The sequence below is a fragment of the Oratosquilla oratoria genome, chromosome 15, assembly GCF_046742065.1.
Source record: "Oratosquilla oratoria isolate Oo_2021 chromosome 15, ASM4674206v1, whole genome shotgun sequence".
Taxonomy (NCBI): Eukaryota; Metazoa; Arthropoda; class Malacostraca; order Stomatopoda; family Squillidae; genus Oratosquilla; species Oratosquilla oratoria.
Window position 1 is genome coordinate 31,926,578 of NC_134791.1, and position 14,382 is coordinate 31,940,959.

General features: G+C 41.6%; 2 protein-coding genes across 5 annotated transcripts in view; one reads left to right on the forward strand and one right to left on the reverse strand.

Moving 5' to 3' along the window:
- The window catches only part of how (protein held out wings), a 211,299-nt gene extending 200,460 nt beyond the window's left edge, over positions 1-10,839 (forward strand). The window contains exon 11 of the mRNA XM_076198753.1: positions 10,821-10,839. The gene's annotated coding sequence lies outside the window, so the exon portion shown is untranslated. The remainder of the gene's footprint in view (positions 1-10,820) is intronic.
- Positions 1-14,382, reverse strand: part of Ing5 (inhibitor of growth protein 5) — a 48,885-nt gene that overhangs the window by 1,287 nt on the left and 33,216 nt on the right. For 3 of the 4 annotated variants that reach the window (XM_076198758.1, XM_076198759.1, XM_076198756.1), the window contains exons 3-5: positions 12,834-12,977; positions 5,750-5,861; positions 2,078-2,328 (exon numbers count right to left, since the gene is read on the reverse strand). In XM_076198758.1, the coding sequence (XP_076054873.1) occupies positions 2,078-2,328; positions 5,750-5,861; positions 12,834-12,977 (507 nt within the window). The remainder of the gene's footprint in view (positions 1-2,077; positions 2,329-5,749; positions 5,862-12,833; positions 12,978-14,382) is intronic. The other variant, XM_076198757.1, reaches the window with a different exon arrangement.

The window sequence follows — 14,382 nt, forward strand, 5'->3', positions numbered from 1 at the left end:
ATGATGGGGAGAAATCCCTTCGGGCTGCATCAAACTATCATTCACACAGAAAACACTCCTGAACTCCTCCCTTGCATCACAGTATCATCCAAACACAACCATTCTCCACTCGCCACTATTTCCAGCCTTCTCCCTTGCCCAACAGACAACCCACTCTTGTTCAACACTGGTGACATGAATGCATACAACCCACTTTGGCAATTAATGACCTAATAATAGGGTGTTGGGAGTCCTCCTCTCAGACCCTCTGCCTTGATTTTCCTTAAGAGAAAAACAAGAATGAAGGATCCTTAGTCCTCTTACTCTATCCCATTAGATGCCTTCTACGATATGCAGGTGAAAATGATGGCTGCATTTTTCTCCCCCAACCACAGGGATATCAGAGAAGAGATCAAAGTTACAGCAATATAAGGGTATTAATACAGGATGATCATATTCATGAATTATTGCATACCAATGCACTGTACAGTGCTGGAGACCTGCAGGTTCAAGAGGACAGTAATACAAAAACATTTCATTATTCCTTTATGAACAGATATTGAACTCATGGCACAAATGACTTGTGGTTCTGGTCCACAAAGGTGCCCAAAAAGTCCCTAAAACATATTAACTGAATGTTCCCATGTAGCCTAAGTCCCCCCCCCCCCCTGCCCCCAAGTCAACAATAGTATGTGTGTGTGTGTATTTACCTAGTTGTACTATATGGGACGGGAGCTATGATCGTAGTGACCCATCTTTGTATCTTTCAGCATCAATTTTTTTCTTAAAATCTTGAAGTGTTTGCACACACTGTTTCTTATCTAAATTATTCCAGGTATCAAGTACTCTATGTGGGAAGCTATTTTTTTTTAGATCTCTTCTATAGTTATCCTTTTTGAGTTTCTTTTCATGTCTTCTTGTTTTTCCATTGTCCCATTTCAGTAAATCATTCTTATCTAGGATTTCCATTCATGATTCTTTAAAGAGTCAGCAGATCTCCTCTTTCTCTTCTTTGTTCCAGAGTTGGTAATTTCAATTTGAACAACCTTTGTTCATATGTATGTGTGTGTGCATGTGTTTGTGTGTAGTATGTGTGTATGGTGTGTGGGTGGTCTATGTGTGCATGTGTGTGTGTGTGTGTGTGTGGTTCACCATGGTTCACCATGGTCTTGGATCACATGTTGGACTTGTGATCGACAGCTATTAATCTCCTGAATGAGAGCTCAGAGCTCGTATGACCGATCTATGGGTAATACTGTGACCTTACACTCACCCCCCCCTAACTCCCCACCCATGAGAGTTGGAGTAACAGCCTGCAGCTCAGTGATACTGAAATTATTTCAGCCCTGGGCAGGATTCGAACCCGGACTGCCATAGTGGCAGGTGAGAACTCTAACCACTGTGCCACAAGGTTGTGTTGTGTGTGTGCAATGTGAATGTGTGTGTAATGTGAGTATGTGATGTGAGTGTATGTTTGTGTGGTATTTACCTAATTATAGTATACAGGAAAGGAGCAATGCTCATTAGGTCCTGTCTCCTATTCTGTAATTTTCTAACATACCTAGACTCAAATTCATGTATGGTTCCAACTTAATCTATATCTCTCTGTACACTTACACACATACACTCACACTACACTGTGTGTGTGTGTGTGTTAGGGTACAGAGAGATACACTGTTATCCATATGCACCATATGTCCTTTCTAATTAAAAGGCGAAATGAAAAGTGACTGAAACCATAATTCAAACCCCATACCACTGAACAGTCTATCAATGTGATGCTCATGACACTTTGGATACGCATTCCATACGGCTCTAAGCATTTTATATGTTGAAAAGACCATTGTCAATGAATTAAGCAGCGCATGTTACTTGAATTATGTCACAATGCTTGGGCTTTTAATATTACATTTTCATACTTGACAATGATGTATGCAGTAAACTGGAAGATTTTGGGAGGTAATTGCTCATGCTCATAAGGAGTGTCTAAGGTAACATAAACCTCATGTAATAAAATGCTCAGTGGTGTGTGGTTTTAATTCTGATTTCAGGTTCTGATGATTACTTCTAATATCAAGAAAATGTTGAGTATACTTACATCCAGTTTGTCACAGGCAATCATTTCTCCATATGATACTTGATGGCATAAACAATATGTAGGCTCATTGGGATCGACAGGCATATCCATTACATCCGACGGGTGGGCTATTACTGATGCAATTGCTGAATCACTTTCAGCCTTCTTCTTCTTGTTTTTACGGCCTGTTCCCTTTTGTGGAGGATCTTCTTCATCTGACTGATGACCTCGCTTCTTATTTTTCCCCCTTTCTTCTTTTTTCTTTCGTCCTTCTGGAGTGAATGGGTATGTGTTACTTATAATTAGTAACTATCAAATACATACATACATATACCAAAGGCTTTTTCCCCCTTACAAGGGAGGTAGCCAAAAAACAAAGGCATAGAAACCACTCTCACCCATTCCATTCCCTACATACTCCACTCCCCTCTACCCTCCCTCTTATATTGGCACCTCTTGGATGATGGGTCATTCCTGCATCTTGTCCACTGCCCTGGGTCAGAAGTAGGACCACAAGACACAGCACATCCAAGTGGATACAAATAATGGTGTATACATATCAAAGGCCCTTTCCTCCTTATGCAGGGGGTGGCTGGGTCAAAGCACACCAACCCCACACACATCAAAAATGATCCATTTCTCCCTTCCCTTACATTTGCAGCTTGTGGATAAAAGGTCATTTCTGTCACACGCCACACTACTTGAGTCAAAAGGCATTACAACAAAGCATGGCACCTCTACAACAGGGCCCAACACCCAGAGCTAGTTTAACTCCACCTCATCCTTTTCCCCAAAATTTATGAAGCTGACATTTCATCTCAAACACATTCAAACTTTTCCTCTCTGCCTCTCTTAAATTACAAGTCTCTACCCTATACAGTGCTGTTGGCACAATCATCCCTTCATATCATCTCTTTTGATCCATTCCCAATCCCTATTATTCATTACACTTTTTAATCCCCCCAAGGTATTTACTTGCTTCTCTCAATCTACAATCTACCTCCACCTCCACTCCTCCCTTTCCTGTCACATGCAACCCCACCTAAAACTATCCATTTCCTCCACCTTCTTTCCTTTTAAGAATTACTTCCAACTCGCTGCCATTCTCTCCCCTTGTACATCATATCACTTTACTTTTACCCACATTTACCTTCAAGTTTCTCCTATTGCACACTTTACCAAACTCTGTCACTAACTCCCAAATTCCCCCTATGACCCTGCCACAAGTGTAGTGTCATCAGCTAACAACAACTGGCTCACCTCCCACTTTCCTCCATTTTCTTTAACCATTTCCAATCCCCAACTATTACCCTTGTATTTACCTCCTGCACCAACCCATCCATGTACACATTGAACAATCATGGTGACATGTCATCCCTGACACATTCCCACCTTTACCTCATACCACTCACTCTCCCCATTTCTAATTCTAACACATGCTCTACTACTCTTCTAAAAAGTCCTGACTGCCCTTAACAGCTCCCCCCAATCCCATATATCTGCAATACCTTCCACTGTACATACCTGTCTACCCTGTCATAAACCTTTTCTAAATCCATAAAGGCCCAAAAAACATCCTTACCTTTTGCTAAAGCTTTATCACATATCTCTTACTACAAAAATCTAGTCCACAAAACCACTACCTTCCTAAACCCACACTGTTCCTCATTGATTACTCCCTGTTCCTCTCCTAACCCTTTCAATTAAAAACCCCCCCATACGGCTTCCCAACTACACTCAACAAATTAATCCCTCTGAAACTATTACACTCACATTTGTCCCCTTTTCCCTTAGGATACCTAGATAAGATCTAATAAATGCTGCTGCTGTACAGGCATTCCATGAATATTAGACAACATTCAGAAAAGAGCTAATGTAGCCCTAGATAAATCCACAAGCAATTTTAAAGCTATGACAGCTGGAGTTAAAGAGAGGACAGGATCTCATAACAATTACTCCTTTCTTATATATCACATACATACATATATCAAAGGCTTTTTCCCCTTACACGGGGGGTAGCTATTCCATCCCCTACATATTCCACTCCCCTCCACCCTACTCCCTCCCTCTCATCTTGGCACCTCCTGGATGACAGGTCATCCCTGCATCCTGTCCACTGCCCTGGGTCAGAAGCAGTGTCACAAGACACAGCACATCCACAGCATGGCCGCTTCATTAATTCGGTGACCCCCCTCTCCGTCCCCTCATGCAGAAAAGAAGACAGGGAGAAATTTCTCATCTATACACAACCCTTCTCCATTCTCCCCTATCTTCTGCCCTCTCCCATCCTTCCTCAACAGACATTCTTCTCTTTTGTAATGCCCCTTTTACCCAATCCATCCATCTCATCCTAGGATGCCCCCTCATATTCACTCCTTCCACCTCTGCCTTCCACACCTCTTTTACTAATCTTTTTTCACTCATTCTTTCCATGTGTCCAAACCATCCTAATACTCTTTCATCAACCCTATCTCCCAGTTCCCTCTTTCCACCCCTGTTCTCCTCACCTCCTCATTTCTCACTCTATCTAGCCTAGTAACCCCTATCATACTTCTCAGACATTTTATCTCAAACACATTCAAACTCCTTCTCTTCTTCTCTTATGTTCCATGTTTCTGCCCCATACAGTGCTGTCGGCACAATCACTCCTTCATATAACCTCTTCTTAGCATCCATTCCCAGATGTCTATTTCTCATTACACTTTTTAATCCACCAAGGCATTTACTTGCTTCTCTCAATCTACTACATTAGTTAGATAAATAACCCCCCACCCTCACACTATATCATCATTTCTGACTCATGAAACACTCTGGAAACTCTCAATCCTTCACTCCTACCCACTCAATGATCCACAAAATCCACTCTTGGATCATCCACATCTCAAACTTCAAATTTGTATCCATTTATTGAGTGCCATCTCATACAAATGGGCTGACAAGGCAGTTGAAGCTACTGCATTGATCCCCTTTTTTACCTCCACCTAATGCCTACAGCAGACTACTACCCTGCCTTCCAGTCCCCATTACAAAATGTGGTAAATATACTAAGAGGAACACCCAACTAACCACCCTCTTCCCACCAACATAATCAACACTGATGTTAGCACTAACACAGTTACAAAAGGGCATGCTTTTCTCATTACTGGAGATGACCCTACCACCTTTTCCCCCATATAAGGTTGGTGACCTTGTGATGGGATACACCCATCTTTCAGTGGTTCCCAACCAGTGTGCCGCAGCACCAAAGAGTGCCATGAGATCAACTGAGGGTGCTGCCAAAATTCAGGGCAAAAATAATTTTCGTATTACCAACTCTCTCTGTCATCCATTTTTGTTCATTAAAGCAGCATCAGTGTAAAGATGAGTATTTTCATATTATCCAGGGACAAAATTTTGTTACACTGATGTTGAATCAACAAAATACTGACAAACTAGAATTTAGATTTTCTAATAAGGGTGCCAGGGACTTCTGAAAGGCTTGGCAAGGGTGCCTCAAGCCAGAAAAGGTTGGGAACCACTGCATTAGATAATAATAATCATTATTCTCTTAATGATCCAAACCGCAGGTCTCTTGCAAGAGGTCTGAAGCTATGGACAGACTGATTTACATAATCAACACTCACTTTATGACAATACAACTAATATATACAGAATATGAATGCAACCTTTCAATGGGAAAAACAATAAACTCACTCTTCTTTGTTCCAGTTTCCTCCTCTTTCTTAGTGTTATTTAGTGCCTTCTCCTTGATTTCTGCTTCAAACTTGGCTAAGTCTGAGTCTAGTCTTCGTATATGCTTGTCAACCTATCAAAAATATACATAAATATATGAAATACATTAGACAAGAGCCCTAAAATCCTGGGCCTTACTTTTGACACTCACATGTCCTTCAGCGCACATATGAAGGACCTAACAGTGAATACAGTGAAAATCAATAAGAAAATAAAGATATTAAGATCAACAAGTACAGGTTTTGTCATCAGAAAGAAGCTCTAATATCTATAAAGTTTGTAAGAACCACATCTGACTAAATTTTCCTGTTGTGATTCCTTACAATCAACAAAACATACAGATACCTTACAAACTGCACAAAAACATTAAGAATAACAACGGGACACATAAAAACTACCCTAATATAACATTAATGGGCAGAACCTACCCCATGGAACAACACTAGAAAACAGTAGGCATACAGTTAATCTAGAGCCCTTAATAGCACCTGTCCATCAGTGTATCCATCCATTGCCCCAGGTCTCTCTTGAAGGAGACTCATGGTTCCTAAGTAATCTGAAATAGCCAAAATATTTGCCCCCATGTCACACAGGTAAGAGATATTGTGTTGTCAGGGTAAGGCTAGAGAAGGTAGTGTAGGATGGGGTATATACATCTAGAGCAATTTGATTCAGTGGCCATGCCTATCCTGTGTTCCAAAGTTGGGTGCCACCCATCCATTCCATTACATAACACAATTACAACCAACTAAATGGGAAAAAAAAGAAGAAGATAAAATCAAATCATAAGAAATACACGTACATACATACATATACCAAAGGCTTTTTCCCCCTTACAAGGGAGGTAGCCAAAAAACAAAGGCATAAAAACCATTCACACCCATTCCATCCCTAATACACTCCACTCCCCTCCACCCTCCCTGGGTCAGAAGCAGTGTCGCAAGGCACAGTACATCCACAGCAAGGCCACTTCATTAAATCGGCGACTCCCCTCTCTGTCCCCTCATGCAGAAAAGGAGATGGGGAGAAATCCCTTCGGGCTGCTTCAAATTTTTCTCACACATACTACCTCACCCCCCATCCCCCCACCCATTCCACCTCATGCATCACAACATCATCCATATACAACCATTCTCCATTTACCCATCTTCTGTCCTCTCCCGTCCATCCTCAACAGACATTCCCCTCTTCCCCAAAGCCCCTTTCACCCCATCCATCCATCTCATCAAGACAGAAAAATACATACAAATACCAAGGGCTTTTCCCTTTTAACAAGGGAGGCTATAGTCAAAAGGCATAAATCCATTTCCACCCATTTCATCCCCACCCACTCCACTCCCATTCATTACCTTCCCTCCCTCTTTTCTTGGCTCCACCTAGATGATGGGTCATCCCTGTATCTTGCCCACTGCCCTGGGTCAGAAGCAATGCAGCAAGACACAGCACATCCACAGCAAGGCCACTTAATTTTATCAGCGACCCCGCCACTTAGTAACGTGCAGCCGATACTTTAGGGTCTATATGGGGTGCCCCTACATACCAGAGCCACACATCATTTTGTGTGTATTAGAGGAAATCTCTATTCATAAAGAAATTATGCTACTTTATTATCCTGCAACTGTCCCTCCATTATGCTGTCCCAACTCTAAATACTGTCCTGTTTGACAGGTGGTGATGGATACGGAGCTGCCTAGTGGAGACCTTATGGTCTCTTGCAGTCTCCTTCATTCTTATGTTCTTATGTACCACTTCTCTAAATTTAAATTTATTTTCATTTTTGGCAAACCCGGTGGTAGGGGAGAAAGAATACTGCCACCAAGTGTTCTCACTTAAGTTGTAAAAGGCGACGATGGAGGAGAGGACTAGGCATCCTATTCTCTGTACCCTCATAGGGGCGACTTAAAAAACAAAAAAAGAGAGAGAGAGAGAGAGAGAGAGAGAGAGAGAGATATCCACTCCCACCCATTTCATCCCCACATTATTCACTCCCATTCACCACTCCTCTCTCCCTCTTTTCTTGGCTTCTCCTGGGTGACAGATCCCTGCATCTTGCCCACTGCCCTGGGTCAGAAGCAATGCAGCAAGACACAGCACAACCACTTCATTTAATCAACAACCCCCCTCTCCATCCCCTCATGCAGAAAAGGAGATGGGAAGAAATTCCTTTGGGCTGCATCAAAATATCATTCACACATATTCCCTCACCCCCCATCCCCCACCCACTCCCATGCATTACAGCATCATCCCTACACAATCATTCTCCATTCACCCAAATCTTGTCTTCTCTCTTCCTCAACAGACATTTCCTTCTTTCCCAATGCCACTTTCACCTCATCCCTGGTAGCCCCCTCATGTTCACTCCCTCCACCTGCCTTCCACACTTCCTTTACTAATCCTTCTTCACTCATTCCTTCCATGTTGTCTAAACCAACCCAATACACCCTCAACAACCTTATCTCCCAACTCCCTTTCCACCCCCACTCTTCTCCTCACCTCCTCGTTTCTCACTCTTCAACCTGTAATTCCCACCACACCTCTCAGGCACTTCAGCTCAAACACATTTAAACTTTTCCACTCTTATGTTCCATGTTTCTACCCCATACAGTGCTGTCTGCACAATCACCCCCTTACACAATCCCCTCTCAGCATCCACTCCCAATTGTCTATCTCTTACTACACTTTTTAATCCCCAAAGCATTTACTTGCCTCTCTAAATCTACATTCCATCTCCACTCCTCCCTTTCCTGCAACATTTGTCCCCAAATATCAAAAGCTATCCACTTCCTCTAGTCTTTCTCCCTTAATAATCACCTCCAATTTGCTGTCATCCCCTTCCCTTGTATATCTTATCACCTTACCTTCACCCACATTTACCTTCAATTTCCTTCTTTTGCACACCTTCCCAAACTCTATTACCAATCTCCTCCTCTGATCCTGCCATAAGCACAGTGTTGTCAGCAAACAACAACTGGCTCATCTCCCATTTTTCTCCATTTTCTCTAACCATCTCCAATCCCCAGCTCACTACCCTTGTATTCACCTCTCGCACCACTTCATCCATGTGTAATCTGAACAGCCATGGCAACATGACACATCACGGGCAAAGTCCCACCTTTACATCAAACCACTCACTCTCTCTCCATTTCTAATTCAGACACAGGCACTACTACCCTCGTAAAAACTCTCGACTGCTCTTAACAGCCCCCGTATCCCACATGTCTCCAATATCCCCAAGAGTGCCCTTTTGTCTATGCTGTCATAAGCCTTTTCTAAATCCACAAAGGCCCAAAAACCATCTTTATTTCTTCCCAAAGCTTTCTCACACATCTGCCCCACCGCTAAAATCTGATCCACGCATCCCCCACCTCTCCTAAACCAACACAGCTCCTCACCATTCTCTCTGTTCCTCTCCTAATCCTCTCAATCAAAACACTCCTATAAGCCTTCCCAACTATACTCAATAAACTGATCCCTCTGAAACCACTACACTCACACTTGTCCTCTTTTCCCTTGTAAGGCAGAACTATACAGGCACTCCTTCAGTCCTGTGGCATTCTACCCTCTTTTAGACAAACAATAAATAACCCCACCAGCCAGTCGACCACCACTGTACCTCCCTTTTTTAGACACTCCATATGACACCCATGTAACCCAGGTGCCTTACCTGCTCTTATCGTTTTAATAACTACTTTCACCTCATCTTTCCTTATTTCTCCTCCATTTTCCTCGTTAATCACATTCCTTTTCTTAGCGCTTCCCATTGCAACTACCTTTCCCTCCCTATCCTCCTTTACATAGAGCAACTCCCTAAAATACTCTGCCCATCTTCCTCTTACTGCTGTCTCTTCCATCAACTCTCCATCTGTACCTTTTACCTTTTCTTCTCTACTTGATTCACATCCCCTTCCTCTCTTAATTTCTTTCCAAAACATCTTTCTATTACTTTCAAAATTTTCTGTCATACTCTTACCCCATTTCACATCTGCTCCCGTCTCTGCCTCCTTTATCTTTTGCTTTACTTCTCTTCTTTTTTTTGTACCTCTCATATGATTCTCTCATCCTATCTTGTAACTAATCTGTGCTCGTTTTTCTCTTCTACAACCTTCTTTGCTTCATCATCCCACTATTCACTACCCTCCCTTCTAATTCCTCTTGTCCTCCTTGTTCCACACACCATTTTTGCACACCTTGTGACTTCCTACTTGAAACATCCCCATTCCTTCTACACTCCTAGTTCTACTCTATCCTTCACTCCCTCCCACTCCTCTCTCAGCTTCTTCTTGTACTCCTTCTCCTTTCTCATGTAAGCAGTTTACTCTAACCATCTCACTACGTTTTGTCCTTTTCCTCTTTCTCCATCTATCCTCCACTCTCAACTTACCTCCCACCAAAAAATTATCTGATATTCCCCCACTCTCTCCCCTTATAACATATACATGCAAAACTCTTCCTACTCTTCTCCTGGTTATAGCTATATATAGTCCATTAAAGCCCCATCTACCACATTCCATGTGTACTTATGCTTGACTTTCTTCATTAACACTATTTGCTATCATGAACTCTCTTTCTAGACACATCTCTACCATCAAATCTCTAATAAAAAAAATTCATGGAACTCCACACTTGCCAACCACACTGTCTATTGGTTCATCTCCTACCCTAGCATGGAGACCTTCCAATACCACTACACTAACATTTCCCCCTAATCCCTCTATGCACTCATTTAAATCTATCAAAACATCCTCCCTTTCCTCTACACCAGGGGTACTCAAACTGGGGTTCGCGAACCCCCAGGGATTCATAGGAAGATTTCTAGTGGTACTTAGATGGCTGACAAAAAACGTATTTTAAATAGTGGTAGTTGTGGATTATGAAATTCCGTGCTAGCAGTGTGTGTTCCTTCAATCTCACTGTTCTACGCTGGTTTCTAAATTAACAGTGTTGATTACCAATAGTTGAATATGGTGTGTGTGTGTGTGTGTGTGTGTAATGAAGAGGCGCGCCATATCGTGTCGGTTTACTTTTAAAACAGCAACTGTGAGTGAGGGTGGGGAGACGGTTACGTGGACTGGACAGTCAGCTAGCCGACACACACTGATACACATCGGAGTTGTTGCCCCTGTCTCCAGCACATTTTGTTGGCCTAAATGAGGTATATTGGTGTTTTCAATTGCGTATTGATGATTCTTATATCATATTATGATATAACTGCGTTTCATTTTCATATAATGTGTATATATATATATGGTTATAGAAAAGTTTCTCTTTTACTATTGTGTCGGTTTACTTTTAAAACAGCAACTGTGAGTGAGGGTGGGGAGACGGTTACGTGGACTGGACAGTCACCTAGCCGACACACACTGATACACATCGGAGTTGTTGCCCCTGTCTGCAGCACATTTTGTTGGCCTAAATGAGGTATATTGGTGTTTTCAATTGTAGAAGAGAAGAAGCGAGCATTGGTATATGTATGTATGTATGATATAACTGTGTTTCATTTTCATATGATATATATATATATATATATATATATATATATATATATATATATAGTTATAGAAAAGTTTCTCTTTTACTATTCCAGATACCATCATGTAAAATATTTGTAATACTGATGTTTCTTCTGAATAAAGTCATTAAAATTTGAATAATTTTATAATATCCTTTGCAGAATTATTGTACTTTAATGAGTTAGTCAATAAATTACCATTCTCTTCATTGTCAGATTATTGGGGGTTTGGGAAGATGATCTTATAACTCAGGGGGTACTTAACGAGAAAAAGTTGAACCCCTGCTCTACACTCTTCTCACTACCAGGCCCATATGCACTTACAAAGACCCACATCTCCTTTCCCAGTTTCACCTTCATCCACATTAACCTTGGAGAAAACTTCCACTCCATCACATGCTTACCCATCTCTTCATTTACTAGTATAACCACCCATTCACTACTTCATCCTCTCTTCATTCCTGACACCCTCCCAACTACACTCAAACTCACTCCTCTTTCAACTTTGTTTCACTCAATGCCAACACATCCATCTTTCTTCCCACAAACATAATGCCTATTTCTTCTCTTTTACTCTTATCTGTACTACATCTACACACATTTAAAGACCCAAACCTTAGGGTTCTGGTTGGAAAACTCCCAGACCCCCTTTTTTTTAAGTGAATGTCCCCTCTGGGGCTACAGAAAGAAGGCTACCTAGTCCTATCCCATTTTAGTTGATTTTTACAACTCAAGTGGGAACACTTGGTGGCAGTATTCTTTCTCCCCTACCACAGGGGTCAGCAAAAAAGGAAATGAATATTCAGAGAAGTGGTACAGGACAGTATTAAGAGTGGGGTGACTGCATAATGGAGGGACAGTCGCAGTATAATAAAGTAGCATAATTTTTCACAGACAAAATGTGTGGTTCTGGTTTGTAGGGGCACCCAATTTAGACCCTAAAGTATCAGCTGCATGCTACTGCACAGCTTTTAATCCCACAAATGCATGCAGCCAATACCCCAGTTGAGAAGATATATAAATAATAAGTATAATAAGCTCTACTATCTGCACCATGCAACACAGCCATACAAAAATAATCACAAAACAAGCATTCCAAAACTGTCCATAAAACTACCCATACTATACTCCCCCAAACATCACCCTTACAGAGAAATCCCTCCCACAACAAGCAAGTACCACACTACTATAACTGCATTCAAGCCACCATCCAGCTTTAAAATAATACCATCACAGAATAGGCCTGGCCATAGAAGCAAACTGCTCCACATCCAATCGCAACACAGAAGACACCAAACACCTCATCCTACATTGACATATTCTAGCCTTAACCCAACAACAACACAATACAATATCTTTACCGTAAGTGACTTGTTGGCCAATCCAGTGACTGTTGCCTGTTACCAGGGAATTGTGGGTGTCCTGCTAGAGACTATCTGAATCCAGGGTAAAGTGGTCTTCCTCTACCTGTACACATTATGTAAATATTGTGCTATAAAACACACACTCTGACAAAAGAATAGCCACAATACTTACCAGCTCATAAGTTTGTATGGCTAAATGAACTTTGTCGTCTGAATATTCTTTGGCTCTATTATACATTTTCTGAATGGTGCTCACTTGCTCTGACCGCTTTTCCATTGACATCTCCCGCACACTTGTGAGGTAATCATCTGAAATCTAAAAGACTTTGAGTACCATAACAAAACCTGGAGACACAATGAATGAAAAATAATCTACAGTATCATGAAATACCCGGAGCCAATTCCAGTTAGAAAAATATAAAATATGATCAGATCAATCAGATAAAAAAAATATACATATTAGGGAGGTAGCCAAGACAAAGGCACACACTCACTCCCACCCTGTTTCTCTCTCACCTTAAATCTTTGTGGATTATGGGTCATCCCTGACTCCTGCCCACTACCCAAGCAAAAAAAACATCACAGGGCCTCCAGATTTAGGAGTCCTCCCTGCTACCATCACTACAACTAGTGATTTATTTCAAAATTTTTAACATGCTAGTGACATACATACATATAGCAAGGGCTTTTTCCCCGTTACAAGAGAGGTAGCCAAAGTCAAAGGCATAAATCCACTCCAACTCATTTCATCCCCACATACTCCACTCCCATTCACCACCCCTCCCTCCCTCTTGGCTCCTCCTGGATGATGGATCATCCTTGCATTTTGCCCACTGCCCTGGGTCAGAAGCAATGCAGCAAGGCCACTTTATTTAATTGACAGCACCCCCCCTCTCCGTCCCCTCATGCAGAAAAAGAGTAGACGGGGGAGAAATCCCTTCAGGATGTATCAAAAAATCATCTATATATACTCCTTCGCTCCCCATCCTTCACCCACTCCCTTCTATGTATCATAGAATCATCCATACATAACTATTCTCCACTCATCCCTATCATCTGTCTTCTCCTTTCTTTCCCCAACAGACTTTCCCCTCTTTCATAATGCCCCTTTTACCAAATCCAACCATCTCATCCTTGGTTGCCCCCTCATGTCCACTCCTTCCACCTCTGCCTTCCACACCTCTTTTACTAATCTTCACTCATTCTTTCCATGTGTCCAAACCATCCCAATACTCTTTCATCAACCCTATCTCCCAGCTCCTTTTCCATCCCCACTCTCCTTCTCACCTCCTCGTTTCTCACTCTATTCAGCCTAGTAATCCCTACCATACTTCTCAGGCATTTCATTTCAAACACATCTAAGCTCTTCCTCTCTTATGTTCCATGTTTCTGCCCCATACAGTGCTAACGGCATAATCATCCCCTCATACAATCTCCCTCTTAGCATCCTTTCCCAAATGTCTATTTTGCATTACACATTTACAGGTGCTGTATATAAAAAAAAAAAAAAAAAAAAAAAAAAAAATCAATGAATTACTGAAAAATAAATAATTCAATTACAAAAGCAAAAGAAGAGAAAGATCTGGAAATGCAGATCACAGATACCTTGTCACCCGACAAACACATCAGCAGAATTGAGTGAAACACAGACATCTAATAAACAAAAGTAGCTTTTCACTACATGGATGACAAGATGATGATGATAATAAAAACAAAAGAAA